The 22,731-nt window shown below is 44.1% G+C and overlaps 1 protein-coding gene across 24 annotated transcripts in view; it reads left to right on the top strand.

The window, feature by feature from the left end:
* LOC1278776 (polypyrimidine tract-binding protein 2) overlaps window positions 1-22,469 on the top strand; it is a 272,767-nt gene extending 250,298 nt beyond the window's left edge. For 23 of the 24 annotated variants that reach the window (XM_061650468.1, XM_061650463.1, XM_061650462.1 and 20 more), the window contains 5 exons: window positions 4,473-4,506; window positions 15,365-15,457; window positions 17,410-17,626; window positions 20,485-20,562; window positions 20,644-22,469. In XM_061650468.1, the coding sequence (XP_061506452.1) occupies window positions 4,473-4,506; window positions 15,365-15,457; window positions 17,410-17,626; window positions 20,485-20,562; window positions 20,644-20,776 (555 nt within the window). In that variant the 3' untranslated portion in view covers window positions 20,777-22,469. Of the gene's footprint in view, window positions 1-4,472; window positions 4,507-15,364; window positions 15,458-17,409; window positions 17,627-20,484; window positions 20,563-20,643 lie in introns of those variants that run through there. The other variant, XR_009765440.1, reaches the window with a different exon arrangement.
* The last annotated feature ends 262 nt before the right edge of the window (window positions 22,470-22,731 follow it).

The raw sequence follows: 22,731 nt of genomic DNA, 5'->3' as shown, positions 1-22,731 counted from the left end.
ACTGTCTCTGTTTCTCTGTGATCTTCACAAAGAAACCTTCTACCTCTGCTCTGTCGCTGTGCCCCTCCGAGTGTGCCGTACCGAGGTGATTCTATTATTTAACATCTCTCGTCTTCCCTTCTTCACTCGCCGCTGTGTCTATCAATCCTTCTTCCATTCGCCACCATAATAGCTTTCACCACTCTTACTGCTCTTTGTCTTTCTTCCATCCAACTCTTTCCAACAACAACACACATACAGACCTCCATAAATAGTCATCACTCTTCAGCAAACTTGACCGTGGTGCAGTGAGTGGTGTGGTTGCACCGTGATGATTCCTGACTGCTTCACTGTCCAAGCCACCTGACCGCGCTAGGGTTATTGTTTGAAAACGAATGATATGGAATGGGGGAAAGGAGTGAATTAATTATCGCTTTATTATGTTTTCTCGGCTGCGTGCCGTCGTTGCCTGCAGCGGCAACAACCACCAGGCGTCTCCATTTCGGTGGAGTAAACGAAAAGCACGGCAATCATAATCGTTGTCCCGCAACCACGATCCATAGCGATGCAACAATTGGTTTAGAGCGTGAAGCGGAGCAAAAATCCCAGTGCCACAATAAAAACGTCACATTAAGCATGAAAACATACTTAAAAGATTAGCCGCAGAAAAAGCGATGTTATTTTCATTTTGACTTCAGCGCAATAAAATACCACTCCACATGGTGCGGTACGCTTGGTTGTGCGGTTGTGCTCCTACAATCGTTTGCCTGCAATAAACGACAAAAAAAGAGAACTGCAATAAATGGAACACACGGCCGTTGAAGCAAATGTTTTTGATTCATCGCACCCTCCCGTTGTGCGGGCAGAGTGTGATTTATTTACCCAAAAAGGTCTTCCCCGCTTTAAATTACCATCCGGTGCAAACGGAGTGTGAAGCCGCTCCCATCGCACAGCAATGCGACCTCTGACTACCAAGCTAAAGTTTCGCTCGTCCATCGTAGTGCAGCCAACGGCACTAGCTGTTGACTTGTGCCACAGCCCAACCAAAAGGGCGAATCCTTCCCACTTCCCGGCCATCTTCCCCCCCTGTTTGAGCTCCTTCACACTACGCGCAACAGATTGAAGACGTTGTCGGTGGTGGTTCTGTTCGCCATACCGTGCTCTAGTTGTTCATGGTTTGTTTGAATGAAAACTTCCGCAAGCAAAGAATAGTGAATTGTTCAGTGATTTCTTCACCGGCTTCGTCGGATACGGTTTGAGGCGTGTTCGTTTACTGCAAACTGTCCATTTTGTCAGACAGCAAAAAGGCAAACGAAGTACGAATCAAAATGGGCCCCAGTCCCTTATTCTGTCCCGTCCGGTTCTTTTGTGGTCGGTGGCCAGTTACTAGCTGGCCCGAATGGGCAAGTTTGCATTTCTCGCCCCGGTTTTTTGCGTGCGTTTTTCCCCCTATCCCTACACTGTAGTCGTATTATTGTGGAATAAATTATCTTCTTTTATGGATTTCGATTTACATAAACGGATCCTCTTCTCTTCTCTAGCAAACCAACGCGATGGGGGGAATCCCTTCGAAGACAGTAGTACGATTTTCTCTTGTGTACGCTCCTCCGAAGTGGGGAAGGAAAATTTGTTCCTGCAGCAGCAATCTTCACCGCAACCGGAACGCTCTTTAACGCTTTCTCTGCTTTGGCAAACGGAGCGAAACTTTTCCACTAAAAACTAAAAGAAAATAAAAGCAACACATGAAAAGTTCGCCTCTCACTGTTGGGGTGTTCCCCGTGGTTGGTTGAGGTTTTTGCTACGAAGCTCGAATCCGTAAAGCGGATCCGCTTGCTTGCAGTTTGTACGGTCTAGCCGTGGCTGGGCCCGGGACGGCACTCCGTTGTTGATGAACTTTACGATAAGCTGAGGGGCGGATGTTGCTGCCACTACTACCACCACTTTTAGGTGTGGATAAAATATTGTTCCAAGTAGAAAGCCACAAGTTGCTTCTGCTCTCTTGCTTCTTTCGCTGCTGGGAACCTAGTGCCGTGTCTGCCCGCGTGCTTCACGCCGCGCGGGTGGTGGTAGAAGAGTGATGAGAGTTTCAAGCCGCGAATTGCAATCATTTTTATGGTTTTAAGGATAATAACTTAACAGTATGGAACAAGAGGAGGCTAGAAAGGTGAAGATGATTCGCTTTCTATATTCTTTGCCAGCGTTCATTTTGGCACTTTTTTGTGTCATTACTTGTGTCGATGGCTGTGTAATTTAAAATATAAATTCAGGAAAAGTGTGATCCTTTTGGCAAAAGAAAGCTTGAAAATTTAAGGCAACGCTCTTTCTTGTGGAATGGGAATTGGAAAACACATTCTACACACTCCCTAGGATCCTTAAACTTTTCGTCCAACTCTCTTCTCTCCATCTACCGACTACTCCTCCTCCCCTCTTCTCTCTGTCTGTCACTATAATTCACTCTGTATCTCTAAAATTTCTACTGTGATTCCCTCCTTCTGAAGGCACTGTATTTGTATACACTATCTTTCGATTTCACGCTTCTCCTGTATGTTTCTGTAGGTGTTTACAGGTTTCTTTCTTTTTTAAATAAGCATCATTACGAAATGACTGGATTTTATTTCCTCCAACAACCCACCTCCCTACCTGAAAGAAGGGAAAAAGGGAAAGGTGGGAGGTTATAAAAGGGAACTGCAATTTTATTTCACATATTTATCACACAGCGTATTGTATCTATCGTCCGCTCCGCGTTCCAAACCGAGAGATTGAGAGAAGCGTGACGGAAAAGACTGTCAGACACAAAATCGTCACAAAACAAAAGAATGATGGTAGTGTGCGCTATTATGCAGTCATTTGTTGTCCCTGTTCACGTTCCTCCCAGCGGCCATGTTGCTCCGTGTCTAGTGGCTTCGCTTACAACGCCCGTCCACACTGTCTCCGTTGTCGGCGTCTTTGCTTCTTGGTCGTTGGTACATCTTTTTTCTCTCCGGTCTCGCTATCGTCCGGTGTCGTTAGTCATTTCAGTTTTGGATCACCCCTCCATGGCTTACATTCGTTCAAATTCACCCTTTATGCTATTCAAAAGCTTCTTTAGAAAATCTTATCATCGGATCCTATACGAAGGTTGTTGGTGTGAGTGGTGAGCCCGTCAATCGAGCTGAGCAACACTGCCAAGCCGATAGGACCAAAAATACGCACACTTGTGAAAACAGAGGGCACTCATCTCAAGTTCCCTTTTGCGAACACTGCCAATGGCAATTTATTTTCGTTCCACTCTCACCCCGGCATTCTCACTTCGCTGCTGCAAGACGGTGCACTTTCACTTCTCGTGACTCATTATCGTTTATTTTTATTACGTTTTATCCCCTTTTTTGCACGTCCTTCGAGAAGACCCGGGTGGAGTGCAGATAACGTGCGTCCATTAGCTTTTCCTCTTCATTATTTTTGCTCATTTTTAGCCGTTTAAAAATTCATTAAATTTATAGTCCTTTTCTTGCACGCTCGGTGCGAAGAGACGTGGTGGTCTAATGGTGTTGGCTGTCCTGCCACAGTCGCTAGAACCGTGTTTGGTTGGCGATGGTGTCGATGATGGTCGTTATACTGATGTCGTTTTATCTCCTTTGTCTTCTTGCTTTGATAGGGTTGTGCTGTTCGATTGTAATGTAATATGCTATTGTTCTATAGCGCTTATAGAACGTCACTTCGCAGATCGTTGGCTATATGTGGAATCATTATAAATATTTCGTATCTATTGAAAAAGTTTTAGTTCTTGTTTAGTTTCAGTTGTTTGTTTTAGTTTTTGTTTTGGTTTTGTTTTGTTTTTTATTGTATTTTGTGTTCGTGCCTCGTTTAAAGTGGTTGGTATTTGTTTTGTACTAGTTTCATACATTATTGTTACTGTGCCGTCTATTTTGCGTTGTCTCTATCTCCTCTGTAAATGTTACACTCTAGCGTTTTTCATCATTCGCCTTTTTATATGTGTCTACTTGTTTTTAGCATTCTATGTAACTCTATGTGTCTTACTGTATCCCCTATCCTAGTCTCGTGTCTAACTATCTATTTGTTATCTATATCTAAAAGGAGCTCTATCCTACGCCTTCATCTTTTGACGATTGACGGGCTTTGTCATCCATCTAAATGCTGCATCCAATCATCTTTGTTTTGCGTTTTTACTACTTTGACACTTCCCAAACATCCTATCATACGTTTATGTTATTCCTATCCCTTCAAAACCTTTTTTTGTTTTGCACTCACACGACCTATGTCGGTTGTTTCACTTGAATGCATTCCTACACCTTTTCACCTTCCAAAACATTTTGGAAACAGAAAGCAACTGTGGCAAGATCGTTTGATTTTCTGTTCCTTTATCCTTCCACACCGTAAACCCTGCCTCAAACCCCACCCTCTCTCCAGCTTCAACAATCGCGACGAATACCATTTGAAAGAAATATTTCTCATCTGCTAACTGAATTTTTCTCTATTTTTCTTCTCTTCTGTAGATGGTCACGCCTGATGCTCTATTTACCCTCTTTGGTATGTCCGCACACATTAAACACTACACTTTCTAGCTCCATCATACACAACAGAACCCAAAACAGAAACACGCCAACAGACACTACATTCGGTTGACCGTTTCACACTTACACGACACGCCTTCACTACCTTTACCACGGCTACATATTGATATCATGAGTTTTGTTTTTGTTTTTATTTCTATTTTTGTTTATGTTTGCCATAATTTGCTTACACCTTTGTTTGTTTTCCTTATATATTATTCGTTTATTTCCATTTCCAACACTATTTATAATTTGTTTGTTTTGCAACAACTGTCTATTCCACACCTTTTTCACAGCGTCAGTGTGTGTGTGTGTGTGTATGCGTGGTGTGTATGTTATTCAACTGGGGTTTCCTTTCTTTGTTAAAATATGTTTGCATTTGAGTTTCGTCAGTGAATTTCATTCAACCGCGGCGGATCTATTGACGCTTGCTTGTGTGCATTTTTGTGTGAGTTTTCAATTTGCTGTATGAAAGATTCGCTAGTCATATACAAAAAAGAAAAAAAACTGCCGTTTCACTCACAAACAGCAACCGCACGAAGGATATCAGCTATGTCTAGCGTGTTCATCTCGTACCTTTTGCCAAGACAGCTGTCTGAAAAATTGAACACAGATGAAAAGTGGGCGGCTGCTTTCGGCGTTGAAGTCTTTATTCGATCAGTGGAAAAGCGCTTTTCCACCTTAAAGCTTACGTTCGGTCGGCGTTTGAAACCTTCGTTGGGTTATTTTTGTATAAAGCCAAAAGTACTATTTTGTTTTTCTCTTTTGTTTTGATGCTTATTATACTCGCCTTTTCTATTTCTGTTTCGTGTGTCCCTTCTCCACATGATTCGCGACCAGTCTCGTTCAGCTTGAAACTTTTATCGCATTCATAATTCCCAAACGTCTCAAACTGTGTGGAGCATAATATGATGCGCCAGCTTTTTGTGAGTCGCAGACCGACGCAAAGGGAGCATTGCCACCGTGTTTATGTGTGTGTGTGTGTGTGCCTATAATCGGTTTCACACCGCCCGCAACTACATAAGCGCTGTCAGTTGCTTGTCAAATTTAGCGAAAGAGATCTCCTTCGCCACGTCACACCAGGTTCCCTGCCAACACCGGGCAGTGTGGTTTTATTCTTTATTTTCATCCGTTTCCCAGGTCCTGTCTTATGAAGCTCAGAAGAAAGCAAAAGTATCCGTAATGCTCCAGAGAATGCTCCGGAAAGCATGCCGTTTTCTACCTCCGACTGTGACTGTGTGTTAGAAGCATATTTTTGGATTCCCTTTTTACACAACACAGTTTTTTTTTGTCTTGCAAATGTGCATGCAATGCTCCCTTTCCACAATTTCAGGAAACCATACGAGCCCAAACCCGAGGTTGTTGTGAATATGTGTGTTAGCTCGGCAGGAAGCGACTCGTTAGCGTGACATCTACCGGAGCGATCCTTATTACCAGAGAAGAGGATGCCTTTTGGCTACCTTTTTTTGCATTGCCAACCTACATCTGGCCTACATAGCAGAGGCATGATGGCGGCGATGCCTGTTATTTAGAGAACATTTTCTGTTGTGGTTGACTACATTTTAGAAGGAGCGCTTTTTGCAGTCTCCCGTCACCATAAACCATTGAAGTTAAGCTTTTCGTGCTATCGCCAACCACTGAAAGATCATATTTCTTACCTTTTACTACGACCCGTACCTGTTGTGTGTTATCCCATATGACCTCGTACGAAGGGCGCACGAGATTCGTAGGAGTTATATTACCGAAAGAAAGGCAAAAAAACGAATCCAATCCTTCAATCGATTACAGCACTATAGTGAAATGGTGCACACGATACACATCCTTATCCCTGAGGAAACTTTCTCATACCTTCTCAGACCTGCCAGGCCACCAAATGCAATACGAGATTCGAAAGCTCGGTTCGATTTCGAAACCCTTTCTTCACCTTCATTGTCGGGTATGGGAAATTGAATTTGGACGTAACGCAAATGGAATATTACTTTTCCTTCCTTCCCGCGAGTGTCCTTTGCTGGTCCCCGAAGGTACCTGGTTGCGTCTGCTGCATATCTATTTGTCAAGAAACGAAACGAATAAAGATTAGTGTACATTTGAGTGCGTTCGTTTTTTTTTATTCTTTTCTTTTCGATGAGCAACATTCATCTCCAACCCCATCCTTGTTAGCTGCCAGCAAAGAGTCATATAAAGCTATCAATCCGGTTGCTCGATCGAAGAAGACGCTAACGAGGAGACAGACAAATGAGAATTGCTTTCACTATTGATTGTGCATCCGCGCGCGCTTAAGGATAACGTATTTCATATTTATTTGCGCTTCTTCTCTTACCCGTCTGTATCGATACGAACTGATACGTGTTGCATGCGACCTCTGCACTGCACTTGCCGGAAGTGGCGCTTAATGGCGTCTCCAAAGTTTGTGCTGAGCTTGTGCTGCACCAGATTGCGCAAAGCCGGAAACTTCAAGATCAATCGTCCACTCGGTCCTCTGTAGATTTTTGCCGGTGTGTGTGTGTGTGTGGGTGCTTGTCGTCTTAGAGGTCCCAAGTTTTCCAAAGATCTTCAAACGCACAACACACCCCACCTCTTAGCTTGCGTTGGAAATTAATATATTCACAATCTTCCCAATTATGCAAACTTTTATGCTGATCGGTGAAGCGTGTCTAGCTGTTGCATCCCCGAAGAGCAAAGTGAACGATCGAGTTTTGGTTGCCATTTGAGAGAGGGTAAGGGTAAGGTGGCAGGGGCAGGACGATGGGTGGCCTATCGTTTGAGTGACTTTACAGGAAAAGCTACTTTCCTGGGCAGTTGGTTGGTGCACTCGGCGCCGAAGCGGCAATGGGTGGGCGTGTAAAAGTTTGTGCTGCAAAAACTTTTACCTCGAGCAGAAATTTTCTGCAATATTGGTACCCACATGGGTATTGGTTGTCTTATCGATTCCGGGCAACCTGGCCAATGATGACAGACAGGTTGGTTTTATCGAGAACCATCTTCTCGAGGTTACAGTTGTTAGTATGGAGAACTTTTTAGTCTATTCGGGACCATTCGGTTGGTTCGGTTGGTTGATAGTGTGTGTCTGTGTGTGCTAACACAGAACGAAAATACGCTTATTGTACTGTGCTGGGATGATGAATTTCATTGCGTAGATTGAGTTATAAAATTCATTCGCAGGAAGAAGAAATTAAAGTGGGAAAGTTAAATTCGGGCTCAAGCAGCGCCCTCCTTCCCACCCGTAATGAATGTTATTAAATAAAGAAATAAAATCTAAGACGATACTTGGTTTTGAAGGATTTCTAAGAGACAATTTTCCATTTTTAATAAAGCATAAAATAACCCCTTCAAACTGAGCCGATTTTTTGCCGATTATGCTCACTTTTATGTGCTTGCCAAGGAAGATTGTCATTACTTTCTTACAGCAATGGCAACCCTAAATCCTGGTTTTCCCTTTTTTGATTCTGCTACTAACGATTGTGCTAGCTGAGCCGTGTTTATGAAACGTCGGAAAGGAAAAAAAACTCCCAACCGTAAAAATATAAAAAAGTAAATAAACGAAAACGCAGCATGACGAAGCGCTGAATAGAAAGCAAACCCTGCCAGAGTCAATTGGTGACACTGCAGTGTCATCACTTTCAAGTATCACTACCCATGCCCTGTTTGGTATCGTTCATATTACTCTTTATCCTTACAGCGCACACAAACACACACAACACATGTTAAAAGCAGAGCGGCAGAGAGAGAGAGCGAACGAAAAAATATCGATCCTCACGCAAAGATGCCGATGCAAAACCGACGGAATGCAAGATAAAGAATGAGACGTATTTTTTCTTGCTGGTTTTGGTGCACGGTATTTCTTTAAATATACTTCCACGCCACACCAAAAATGGGCTCAGACGCGCTTCACTCAACTGGCGAGAAAATTCCTGGCGTTTTTTCTTTTCGTCTCCATCATTCATCTTATGTCAGCTTCTTTCGCTATATCGTTACTTCGAGGAGCGCGTTTTTTTTTCGTTACAGTAAGTACACAATGTGGTGTAATGATGCTGCCGCTCCCTTAACCAGCATCGTTCAACGCGCGATCGTGATGATATTTTTTGAGTGGTCGAAAGAAATTTAACGAATTTCTTATGAACCACCATACGAAGTAAGCTGTTGAGTGTAGCTCGAAAAATTGCATTCAGTAATCGAGCTATTCACCACCCATTGGTTCACTGTCTGCAGTCTGGAGCAGACAGACAGAAGTACCACGGCGGGCACGTTCAAATATGTTTTCCCCGTTTTACGTGTGGTTGAGCAAATTAAACGACCGCGAACGAAGAACCGTTTCAATACACACAACACAGGTAGGATTAAAATGCTGTCTTCGTTTTGTTTTGATGGAGACTGTGGTAAATCCTTTCTGCTACTGACTCGCATTGGAAGCGGTTTGAAACGTACAGTTGAAGGATTGCTCGATGAAATGTGTACGATTGTATGTGTTCCACGGGTTTAATGCCGGTTGGAAGGAGAATCCGTACGGATGAAGAAGCAATCATTGCAGAGGCAAGAGAACCATTCTTACCATACAGTGTAATCGTTCATTGTTCGCTTGGGTATGTACTCTGCGAGGAAGTGGAATGGGTTTTTAATACATGCATTGGACTAAGTACAGCAATCTTGCAGAAGGATCAGGTATTAGTACATTCTTCTAGAAGCTTTAGTGATTCTGATTGAGATGTAGGTTGAGACATGTGTTTTCTCCTTTCAGAACAGATGTATTTTCACAGCTGTTCCATTTGAACTAATAGAATAATAGAACCAGGATGGCAATTTTAGAAATAAAATCTTAAAAGTTTTAACCAGGCTGGAAGCATTAAATACTTTTGAGAATCACCAAAAGATCTTAATCAAGGAATGCAATGCTCTGCTTAACCAGTGAACCGTCCTCTCCGACATAGGTCGTTGCGTACCAATGTTAAAAACATTCCATTTTAAAACGAAACACCTAAATAGCTGCTCGAATCTCTTTAAAATGAACCGCTGCCCATCACACTAACTGACCACTTCACTCAGTCTCGCCAAGCAATAAGCATCCCTCACCCTACTACTACTACACCTGTTGTGTTCGGGTTGGCTAATCCTTCTTCCAGTTGAATATGGAACCGGGCAATCTCCATTGCGGGCGGACCATCTAGGCTTACCGACGTTCAGCTCCTCCTTGGCACCACAGCAGAAGCATTTCTTTTAGCTAATTACCTACCAAAGCCACCTAAGAAATGGAACGAGAAAATCAAGGCCGTAGTCAGCGCAAACCAGAGACGACGAGACACGAAAAGGAAAACCATGACGGGACCTTTTCCCCCCACCACTCTCTTGTTGGAGACTTCTTGTTCGTGCGCCCGCCCGACGACGACCCGTCTTTGTGCTTCGTGGGGCGTAATTTCGATTTCAGTTCACCGGAACGAACTCGCAGATTTCTGCCCGTACCACCACAGCCACCACCAGTTCAACTTTCTATGTTCCATTAAAGATGGTATGGCGCGAGGCTTGCGGAGGGTGGCTACGAATCCTCCGAAACAAATTAATCCTTCTTCTTACCTTTTGTCGCCCCCTTTCGCGGGCAACCATTCTGGCCAAAGAATTGCTTGCTCGCGAGCGTTATACCGGCACACAAAAATTCCAAAATCTTCTCCCTAGCCAACTGAATCCCTTCCCAACTTACCCTTTCTAAGTCCAATCTCCAAGCCAATTTCGATGTTGGCACACCGTTCTATACCTGCGCTTGCGTGTGTGTGTATGTGTATGTTGGACACCATTCCACCCCTCCTAGTGGTGTGTCTGGTTAGCAAAACCATCGCCTTTTCTAATTACCCGTACGCATTTTGGCACCAAACTGGAACGAACCACCGAGACCACGAGGGGGCATGAACGGAAGAGATGATGAAGCCTTTTGTTACATCTTCCCTCTCGCTCCAGTCGGGCTAGCATAGCGAACCGTAAGCCACCGTAGCGGTAATTCCCCCTGAACTCATCCTAGCCCAGGATTTCCTGCTTGTGTGGAACCGTCACAACACTGTGTGTCATACCATCACTTCATAAATCATTCATAGAACCCATTCAATCCCATGGTCTAATCTTTTGGCCGTTCCCTTCCATCCACACCCACCCCTGCGCTCTTGCAACCCACTCCCCCCACCCACTAGTGGGCTTTGCAATCCAGGGAATCAACGATGGCGGTAACGGCAACAGCCTAGTTAATCTTAATTTGTTTCGATGGATAAAAGGTACGATGGATATGTATATCTGTGTGAATGTGTGTTTTTGTTGGCCGCAGGCGTATGCGACATAGAATGGTGAGCGTCGATGCTGCTGCTGCCGCTGCGAGTCGGGACTGTGTGGCAAAATAAATAAAATCAACCACCACCCCGTCACAACCCAAACCCGTCCCGCCGTTTGCATTCCCGAGTGCGATGGTTTTGTTTCATGCTTTTGAGGGTGAAATTGGAAGCTTAGCGTGAGACAATTGAACCCTTTGAGAGAAACCGAATTTAGATTTGGGTTTAGAGTTGCTATATTATTTCGAAGGCATCATATTTCAACTGAACACGAGTGTTGTGGCTGTCAGAAAATGCTACAATTAAAAAATATATCAGCAGTAACTCGGTAATAGTAAAGAGCATGTAACAGCAATTTTTAAAATGTGTTACAATGTACAACAACTTTTAATAATAAGCCCTGTGGAAAGTCCTGGTTTGTATAATATTTGAACCTAGGACCATCAATGTTGTAATACCGTTCTATTTTTCAACATTTTATAATGAAATTTATCAAAACATATTTTCCAACAACTGCACAATAAAACTATCCCTCAAAGGGCTGCGAAAGTTTAAAAATTGCCCTACAAAACTCACAACCACTTAGTGTCCCTTTCAAGGGTTAAGCCTCTAATGGGTGTATCGAGTGTGCATACAAAGGCACTGCGAAACTGTTTCGTTCATCTGCCGCCCCCTTCGTCCAGGTGCATATGAGCAGCGACCCTTGTGCCAGCCTCGTTTTCCCCCTGCGAAGCGCGAGCCATTTTTGTATCGACTCGGAATCGAATCAATTTATATAAATTTGCACGTTCCACTGCACATGATGCACATGCCACGGGGGTGGCGCATACACACCCCTACCGCTAACACCATCAGCCCGGCAAGGTGTGCTCACAGGTGCGCACATATTGGCCACGTTCCTGGCTTGAGTCCTTTGCAATGGAAGAGGGATTTTCCTCCACTTTACCCACACACACACACACACACACCTGTGCCTCTTCGTATGGCCATGTTGCATCGAACCAAGCCCGACGTGGGAATGGGAGTAAGTCCCCCAACATGTACACATACACACACACACAAACACATATAAAGCAGCGTGTGTTGTGCGGTCGTGGCAGGATTATTGAGATTTTCGATCGAAAGATAGTTCGCTACTGCTGCTGCTGCGTTGAACTCCTCCTTCCCTTCTCTGCTCGATGGATGTGGAATGGGTGCTGCAGATGGAAAGAGCTTTCCTGTGCGCCCTGTTCTCCCTCACCGGAACCTTCTGCTGCTGCACTGTGTCCGGCATGGGTAAAAAGCGGTAGCAACCGGTCGGTAGCAAATGGTTGTAACAAATCTTTTACCCTCCTGCTATTCACTTTCACGCTGGCAGTGGCTGTGTTTCGCGTTTGCCAAACGATTTTGATGGATGAATGGTGGATACTGTCGCTCGCTGAACGGGAAACTTTCTCGAACCGTTTTCGCTCGGGACCGTATTTAAATTTTATGCACATCCCCAAAATGCAAACATGATGCCCTCGCTCTCTCTCTCTCCTGCCTCTTTGCTCATGGGAAAAGGAGCTTTGGAACAAATCCTCGGTAAAGGTCGGTCGGTCCATTCCATGGCTGCACAACATTCTCCAGTGTGCAGTGCAGTTTAATGAAAATGGTTCAGCCTTTTCATACGTTTTCGTTTTTTTATTAGGGCTGAGAACCGTTTCCCGAATAATTTTGTGGAACGCGTGGAGCTGCTTTGGGAAAGGGAGGGCGAAATGGTTTTCAATATTTGTTGCGATTGTAGAATGGTTTACTTTATTTTCTCGTAAAACAACTTTACCTTGCAATAAACGGTAAATGCGGTATTAATTGAATCCATTACTTGAAAATATTATATTATTTTAATGTTTTTATAATTGCTAGTAAAGAACAGCAATGAAAAAGTTTGAAAAGGAATCTTTGTTCATGCTAAAGGGGTGTGTAAATTAATTCTTTTTGTGCTCTTGCAATGCGAAACTGATGTAATGATTCATCCAATTCGTTTCCCCGAAATAAGCAACATCCGCATCTTTGTGAAAAGTTAATAAATGATTCATTGCAAAACCGGTTCATGACAAAATAGTTTCTACTGTCTTTCTATACCATTTATATGCTGATGTTTGCATTTTAAAAACAAAAAATCTGGCTAGTTGAAGAAGCTAAGGGTCTTCAAACATTTCAAAATGGTCAAATCCTTTAAAAACATATTATTGACTAAACGCTGTAAAAAACACACACAACAAACAAAACAAACCAACAAAATACGCCTTACCTTACCTAGCCCAAAACAGTTGCTTGAACTCTTAATCTTATTAAAATAGCCCCTTTTTCGACCAACGGACGAACTCTGCCGAATGACTAAAGAGATATTTTTTTTGCTTCTCGCTATCGATGCAACAGCGCACAGTCGACGGTTGAAGACGCTTTGCTAAAAGGCGCGACCCATTCATCACAACCGGCTGCTCGGCAGCAGACAGAATGGAGGGAAAGGAAAGGCAAAAATCCGTTTTGTAAATTATTGATTCTCAATCCTTTTATCAAAGGTTTTCTTTTCATATGTTTTTTTTTCTAGTCCTTTGTGAAAAAGCACTGATCCTACCCTTTGCCTTTATGGGGCTTTTGTAATGCTGTGCTAGCTCTTTTTGTTGTGCGCCACGTTCCTTACTCTCTGTACCGTTGGCATAACGTTTACCAAACGAAGTCGGAGGGATGTGTGGACACCTTTCAATGCTGTGTTTTTTACCACCCCATGTTAGAAGCGCCGAAGATAAAGGATTTTATTTTTTAGTCCACATTTTGATGGGAACGGTTGCTGAGGGATCGGGAAGATCTTCTTCTTCCTTATCCCGCTTCACATACTCGCTGTGTGGTAGCCTTGCGAATCGGAATAAACTAACACACACACACACACACACTCATGCAAAAGGGGAAGTTCAGTGGCAGTGGGGTGGCCAAACGATAATAATAAATGTAATATGGCAATAGCAATAAAAATATCTGCACGAAAACCAACCCAAGAGGACGCTGGCGGCGTTATGCTTATAGACGCGCGGAGCACTGTTATACCGTCACCTCGTGCCCCATTTTGATCCTTCGTTTGTTCGATCAGCAGCTTCGGCACGGAATCAGAACGGAACGGAGATTTTAACGACCACCTTCCGACCGCCGCTGTGCTCACATACACCCACACACACGCATACACTCCAAGAAGCTCCTCACTAGCAAACAGCTTTCGGCACATTCTGCTTTATCCTGCATCAACGAACTCACCGAGCCAGACAATAGCTGTCCCCGCTGGTGGGTGCTGGCTGCCTTAACAAGTGCACTTGGCGACAAAATTGGGGAAATAGAGGAAACACCACCAGGGCAAACATCATATGTGTGTCCCCAAAGTACGAAGCGGTTAGCTTGGTGCACACGGCTGCTCAATACGCCCGTGGCCGGTGTACACCGTAAACGGTTTCTCCTAAATCGAACGAACGAACGCCGTCCGGAAGAGCGAACTTGAATGGATTTAAAATGCTAACAGGTTACTTCCGGTGGGTGCTTTCGTTGTCACTGAAAATTGGAGAGAGAGAATCACACTACTTTCTTCATCGTCAACTTTCCTCCGATGCGGTCAGGTTCCTTTTTTTGTGATCGATCGTAAATGCTTCCAATTCTGCTCCTCTTGTCCGCTTCTTAATGTTGTCGCTGCTGCATCTCTCGTGTGTGTACAGAGTGTGAGGACATGATTGTTTGTCTACACCACACATTGTCATCGTGGTCCTGAGATCCGCATTGCACGGGTGATGTGGGTATGCCCGTTCGTGTCTAGGTGTGTTTGCTTTCGGTTGCAGGTGTTGAAAAGACGGAAAAAACTTTTATTACCGCTTCTATGCATCGGCACGCCATCGGAAGTTAGCAGTGGATTAACTTCCGGGACGTGTTTATTGGTTGATATTCCGCGCTGTTGCTGTTCTCACCTCGCTGGTATGTGGTGTCGATTAGTTTGAAGACCACTACATGCTGGTTGAATGAGGTGTAGCGAGTCCTGTCGAATTCCACATTTCCACTTAAGAAGAGTGGTGAGTTATATTATTCACTGAAATGCAACATGTTCATAATCATAGCGATCTCCGTTAAAGATGACTATTCTATTGAACTATAATGCATTTGTTAGAAGAAACAATATTTCACTAACAAATTAAAAATGAATATTCGCTATACAAACTGTATTGACGGCAAATAATAAATTGAATTAAGCAAAACTATGGCAAACATAAACTAAACAACCTGATTATGGCAACGGAATTCAAAGCAATGTTTTCTTCGACGGCGAAGACGATGCTACTCTCTAACGTGACGGAATGGTCAGCACAAGCGTTTCCTCCCATACTTATCGACCAGTCTTCAGCAAACCGGTTTCTGTTTCCTATTGGTTGTTTTTAAATAAAATAAAATAAAAATATTAAAACATCAAAACACCACGTCCATTGAAAGCACAATTTTATACCATTGCTCACCTGTACCTTTACCTTTACTTCATTGCAGGAGTGTATGGTGATGTACAACGTGTAAAGATTCTCTACAACAAGAAAGATTCAGCATTGATTCAGATGGCTGAACCCTACCAGGCGTATTTGGGTAAGTCGTAAACCGGAATTCCCGTGTGCCTTATCACTTTCAGCTTCAGACGAATGAAGGGTTAATAAAATGTAACAAACACAAATACACACAGTTCATTAGGCGCTCCCTGAAAGGAATGCACAAAAAAGTGGCGTTTAAAAAAGCACTCCAGCACGAGGAAGGGTGCACGCTGTTGTTTTATTTCAGTACAGTCCTTACACGCAATAAATCTCACTGTAAATAAATAATCGACTGCAGTGTGCAGTGTGAGCAGGCAGGTAGAACTGAACGGCAAACGGTGGGTTACAATAACACCGGAACGTTGATAGTTACATACACCCACACACACACACTTCGTCAAAAAGGTGGTAAACGGTTAATATGTTCAGCGAGAAATAAAGTAAAAAAAAGCAAAAAAGTTATATTGGACAAGTGAAAGGAAAACAAAAACGAGATGGAAAAAAATTACGCAGAAATGCACACAACCGACAATAAAAACAGAAAAAAGAGAGAGCGAGTAGTGCAACAGGGGTAAAAAAGTTTTATTGTCCCGTACTCCACAGCTCCTCTACAACTCCCTGTCCTGAGTGAGGGAAAATATTTCAATTTTTCCATCCTCAATGTTTTATCCCTTCTTTTTGTGGTCAAAGTCAGTGAATGGATGTGCGCATTTTTTAAGTATGTGTGTATGTGTGTTTGTGCAAACTCATAACAAACCAGAAGCTTTTCCGGATCTGTGGGAATACCACTCCACACCGGACGTAGAGCAACGGCGCCAATAGCGATAAGTTAGTGAGGTTGCTTGTGTTTTATTTCTGTTTCGCTCAACATCTTCTTTCGATGAGGTTCACTGTGTACACTTGTGTGACGTATTTATTGATCTTGTTATAATTCAGGTTTTTTTTAACACTTTGACCGCCAGCCTGACGCCACAGTTTTTGAGTGAGCACGTAGCGCATGGCAAGAGAGCGATGAGAGCGACAGTTTCTCGTGCGATTGTTATCACTCTTTTGTTTCATTGCGATAAGCGGCGTAGCACATGTCGTTCTCGTTTTCTCTTTCCTACCTCATTCGTTCTCAAGAGAGTCACTGAGCGTCAGATGCAAAGCTGAACGGTGAGCAAAACCGTCATGCGCATTTATATGACACGGCGCTTAAAGTGTTAATGGGACGCTTTGGTACCGTGGTTGTGCAGTGTTTACATATCAAATAATAATTGGTAAAAATGTTTACATCCTCACACACACGATCGTGCTACTCTCACGTGCATTTCGTACAATTGGTGCGTTTGTTTGCAAATGTTTTCCTGCGTTTTCCTTTTTCCTTACGTTCTACGTACACAAAAAAGTCAAACACACAAAATGAAAAGCGAGCATTTTTTTTGTTTCGTCCTTTCCACACCTTCAATTGAAGCTTTATTTTTTGTTCACCTTTTACCTACCGCCAAACTGGCTGGGTGTGTGGCAAAGGGTGGAATCTGTGAGGTGATGGTGATGGTATAAATTCATTTGTTCTGAGCAACAAACCATGGAAATCACCACCTGCACCATCTACTTCTACCCTGCCAGCCTTCTTATTCCTTTGTACGTCTACCAAAGCGCCTACAAACACAATTTGTGGGCCGAAATTGGAAAGGATTATTTGGACCAGAAAATGGCCAACAGCATCACCATCACATCCGGTTTCCGGCGTGTTCTGTGTTCTCTTTTGGAAAGAGGTTTATTTTTTGCTGCGCGCTGGGTTAAATCTAAATAAGTCTAACCGAAATTGAATAAATAAATGAAAAGCTTAGCTCCGTTACAACAGGCGGACAGGGTGGAAAAAAATGCCACTGTTTGGTGTGTTTTTGGGATTTTTTTATTGTTTCTTCGTATTTATGGAAGAGTGTTCTTTAACATCGTAGCCTTGACTGTGTACGTTGATCATTAATAGTACTTTTTGTTTTATTCCTTCCCGTTCCTTAACCACAGCTATGACCCATTTGGATAAGCTTCGTATCTGGAACAAAACGATCCGCGTGATGCCGAGCAAACATCAGGCGGTGCAGCTGCCGAAGGAGGGCCAGCCGGACGCGGGACTGACCCGCGACTATGCACAAAACCCGCTGCATCGATTCAAGAAACCGGGCAGCAAAAACTACCAGAACATCTATCCACCATCTGCTACACTGCATTTAAGCAACATTCCGTAAGTATATTAGCGCCCGCGAACAAATCTCCGGCTTCCGTTTTTGTTGTTGCCCCAGTGTTAATGAACCTTAGTGCCCTGCAGTTTGGAGTCCCGTAGCTTTCTACCGACTCTTGCCCGCCCATCTCAATCATTAAACCACATTCAGGCGGAGACATTGATTACGATAGCGGCATCGCACCAGCTGTTGCTACTACGACAACTTCTCCCGTTGTTGCCCCACTCGGGCAATCGGGGATTTGGTTGCAAATATTTTCCTTTCATTTCGCAGATTTTATTCTCTCCCTCCTGTCCAAGAACTAATCTCCGTCCTGGGCAGGTCAGGGCAGGGTGAGTAGAAGCGGTGGTGGAAAGAGAGGATGGTTTTAGAATCCTCCACCACCACCACCACCGGGCCCGGCAACACCAGTGGATACGATTTTTAAAGGTGTCTGATTTGAGCATCCGAGCAGAAACACCATCTGATGCTCCCCCGAACTCTGCTGGTGGTGAGCTTCTCCGGCCACCAGCGTATGAAAATAAACCGACATGGAAACACTTTTATGCATAATCCACTTCGGTAATTCTACCATCTCCCTCAGCTACTTCTTGGGTGGTGAGCAAGTGGCGAATGATTATGCCAAAGAAACGGAATTAAAGTCCAACCGTTGTCTCGCCTCTTCGACCCGAAGCGACACCATCGTCATCATCACCTCGGAAAGTCCACCCCAGGGGGAGCTTGTTACACGGACGACGGACGGAATATCGGAGACTCACAGCCCCAGTGAGACAGTACTTTGCTGTAACTATTAAAGAACTTAACCATAGCACACCGGCTTTGCCTCACACCCTGACGCCGTCGCTGGTGGTGGTGGTAATGGGTCACAGAACTTGGAGCGAAGCTCGCTGGTGGACAGTGGTGGAGTCGGCTTGAGGTGGAAAGAAAACAAACTTTTAATTATCTTCTCTCATCCCGCGCCCCATTCCTCGAACCGCCGTGGTCTTATCCGCTACAAAACCACAGTCAATGCAGCGTTTGAGTGAGCGTGTCGGTGTGTGTGTGTGGCTGTGTATGGGTGTGCTTGGAATACACTCTGTGCTAGCTCAGCAACAGCTTTACCAAACCCAAAGAGGATCTTGGTTGAATGGAAGTTTCTTTTTTTTTCGTTTAAAGCTAGGTGCTTTACGCTTACAGCTTCATGGTTCGTTTTTACGGTACCATGAAACGCCGACCAGCGCTCGTTTCGTACCGACACTGACTGGCGAACTGGGAGGAAAGAGGGAAAGGATTTTTAATCCTTTTGTTTGTTCTAACCTCCTCCTTCCACGTAAGTTCCCGGGATATTGCCACCAAGCACCGGAGCGCAGGACATGGTCGATAAATTAACCATCGCTTGTGGATCGTCTCTCGAGGCCCACAAAAACCATTCCACCTTTTGTTTCCTTTCGCACTAAACCTGGACTAGGCGGAATGGTGGAACTGTACCGAAGCAGCGAGAGGGCGCCATCGAGATGCATGAGAGTGTGTGGATTGTGCAGGTCAAGCGGTGGGTTGTGGCTTGATTTGCCACAATTATAGCACACCGATGAGTGCGCGATGAGCGAGCGTGTGTATGTTTTGCAGCCAGCAGAGCCTGGTGGGGAAGATAATTGTAACTAAATAAGTGGATTTGAAACTAGCTCCCTCCCTTGGGGTGGTGTGGTGCATAGTGCGCACACCACAAAGTCAATGTGAGACAGCACTGAAACGAGAGACTAGGACACTTCCAAGGGATACTTTCGGCTGTGGCTCGGCTGGTGGCAGTTGGACAGCAATAAAAGTTAACAAAGCGAGCGAACGTTGTAAGCTTACCGTATTATTGGAATCCTTTTTTCTCTCTAAAGGCACCCCGAGACCCTATAACCAACCACTGTGGTGCAGAACAACTGTTGCAACATAATCCCCTGACCGGGCGATGTTATTAATATTTAGTAACGTGTTGATGTTTTCTTTACAACCACCCGAGTTTGCGTGTAAACTCGTGTAATCCTCTTTGGAAGGTTGCAGTTTTTGCACCTAATTGTGCAGCGCGGGGGATTTAATTAAGCGGAGCAGATTCAGCGTCCTTCATCCATTGAGCTGATTGTTAGAAGTACACGTATCGCATTAGTATTTTAATTTCTTCATTTTACTCACTGTAGCGAACCCTGCACCAAGCTCTGCTACAGGTAGTTTTCCCGTCTGCCCTGTTCACAGCAATCACGGCGGAAAACATAATTATTTATAGACCGGGCCAGTCCATAATTACAGCGAAATGAAAACCATAACTCATAAGGAAGACCTACCTCCGAGCCTACCGAAAGCCAACGGAGAGGAAACTTTGCCAATGCCTGTATGTGTGTGTGTGTGTGTTTGTGTGATAACGCGTAACGACTCTTTGTTACAGTGAACGTCCTACGACAATTTTATCCCTTTGCTTTGCGCTTGCCCGCCGAAACCAACCCATTCAGTACGCCATGGTGGTGGTTCGCTTGTAGGTGAGAAACCATTTCGCACCTGCCTTTTGCTCACTTTCCTGTAGAAGGAAAGGAGTGTTATTTCTATTCACTTCTTCCTTCCTCGTAATGAAGTGACCATTGGCGCACGGATACGGCGAACGTTTGCGAGTGAAGTGCTTAGCGGTCCGGTCCCGTTGCCTTTCACGCTCAATTTCATTAGGGGAATTATTATGATAATGTAATTAAAAGCAAAAATGGCTTGGCTGTGTATCTGGCGAATATGGGGAGGATGCCGTAGAAGAAGGTGAAGCGCTGACGATATAATAGCTTTTATTGATTTGTTTTATTGGGTCATTATTAACTCTTTTTTTCCTTCTTCTGTACTTTTGTCCACTTTGTAGAGCTACCGTAACCGAGGATGAAATCAAGGAAGCTTTCACCAAGAACAGCTTTGAAGTGAAAGCTTTCAAATTTTTCCCGTAAGTTCACACTGTAAGATTTGATGCGAACTGTAATACTAATTACGTTTACTTTCCCTTTCGCTAAACGGGATCCAACAGGAAGGACCACAAGATGGCGCTGATACAGCTCAGCTCGATCGAGGAAGCGGTGTGCGCGCTGATCAAGATGCACAACTACCAGCTGTCCGAGTCGAACCATTTGCGCGTCAGCTTCTCCAAGTCCAACATCTAACTGCGAGCGCCCGCGTACGCGAGCGCCAAACACGGTACATCGCCGGTACAGCTGCCAGTAGTAGTTCCACCACCTCCACCACCACCACCATCTACCCCGCCACCACCACCGCCGCCACCGCCACCACCGCCACTACCATCTGCTCGCCCGCCCACGGCATCGCATTCATCATCGAGCGGTCCCGCATCGGTCAGCGACGAGACCATCACCGGAACTAGCAACACGGCGTCAAACTCACCTACCACCACCACCACCACCACCTCCGCCTGCTCTTCCTCCCCACCTACAATCACAACAACAACAACAACAGCGACCTCGGCATGATCGCGGTAAGAGACGCAGCTAGAAGCACGGTACCGAACGAAACACGGTTGTTCCCCGTTTTGGTGGGGAGAGGATAGCAAGGGTGGCACAGCAAACAAAAACAACTGCAGCTAAATACGAGCTAAGAAAGCAGCACATACACGCCGTCAATATGATGAGACGGGGCTCCGCCAACCGGGTCCTGGCCAAACATGCGATTACAGTAGCCTAACGAGAGAACGAGTCGAATAGCACGGAGAGTGAAGAAACAAATCTTTTTTGCATTATCATAAAAACACGTGTTGTTGTAATCCGATTCCTCCTGCGTTAGCGTCGTGGCCCGTTGCGTATGATGCAAACTTGGTTTGTTTGCATTGCGTACAATCGTCTCTACTCCTGGTACTGCTACTGCTGCTGCTGTTGTTGTTGCTGGGGCAATCAAACATTGATTAGAATAGAAACGAGAGTAGTAAGGAGTAGATGAGGTACAGAAGAATTATGAATCTGCATTAGAATCTGCACAGCAGCAGCGCAGTAGTAGGTAGTGTGGTTGCTGCAGCAAACAAAAGCGAACGCGGAGCGGGATGGATACAGATAAGAGGAAAAGAAGAAGAAAACAACAAACAAAAACACACATAAAAAACCAACACATAGACAGTAGAGACAAGTTACTATTTGAACATGATTAATGTAAGGTGTAGAATGTTAGTAGTGAAACATCTGATGTTGTACTATCATTACAGGAACATAGGTTGGAAGAGAGAACGGTGTGGAGCAAAAACTCTATATACACATATACATATATATATAAATCTATATCATCTCTAGCTGATATACTTGTGCAATGGAAACAGAGAAAAGGGAGATTTTAATCCTTTACGGGGACTTATGTGTTTGTGTTTGTATTTGTGAGTGTCTATGTACGCGCTGGGGTTAAAAATGCTGCACTGTAACAATTGTGGATAATAGTTTGTTTGTTCATGTTGAGTCTTGCAACTGTTACAAGCTCGAGATCGTTCGAACCATGGAGCAAACGGAACAAAACCTTACGCACATACACAAACACAAATATCAACAAAAATAGCAAAAGAAACTCCTCTCCGGGCGCGCAAGTATAGAGCATTACACAGACACGGAAGAAAATTCTTATCACGTCCATTCGAGACGAACCAAAAGCCAAGTCATTTCAAAGCGAACAGATCAACAGAGTGTTTAATGGGAACAAAATATATCTTTATGTCGAAACAAAAGAAAAACATAACAAAAAAAGGAAGAAAATGGGAAGAAAACGGGCATGGTAGAAATGGTAAAATGCGTTTAGAGAATTGTTTAGCAAATGCAGCACAGCAGAGAGAGAGAGATAGAGAAAGAGAGAGAAAGAGAGAGAGAATGAGAGAAAACTAAAAAATATCAGTGACAAAATATCAAAATCAAAACAAAAGAAACAAAAATCATTCGTAAACTGACAGGAACAAATGAGAAGTAAAGCTATTCGGGGGGATAGGTAAATAGAGTGTTGTATTAAATTTACATAAGAGAAAACAAACACACACTTACATACATCAATCATATACACATTTTGCAAGCGAAGGTATAAAGCAAGAAAAGCAAACAGATTCAAGAGCAGCCAATATGATGCACCACCACAGCAC

Source organism: Anopheles gambiae, chromosome 2, assembly GCF_943734735.2.
Source record: "Anopheles gambiae chromosome 2, idAnoGambNW_F1_1, whole genome shotgun sequence".
Lineage (NCBI taxonomy): Eukaryota > Metazoa > Arthropoda > Insecta > Diptera > Culicidae > Anopheles > Anopheles gambiae.
Note: the sequence above shows the minus strand (reverse complement) of the source record. Positions and strands in the feature narration are given on the sequence as shown.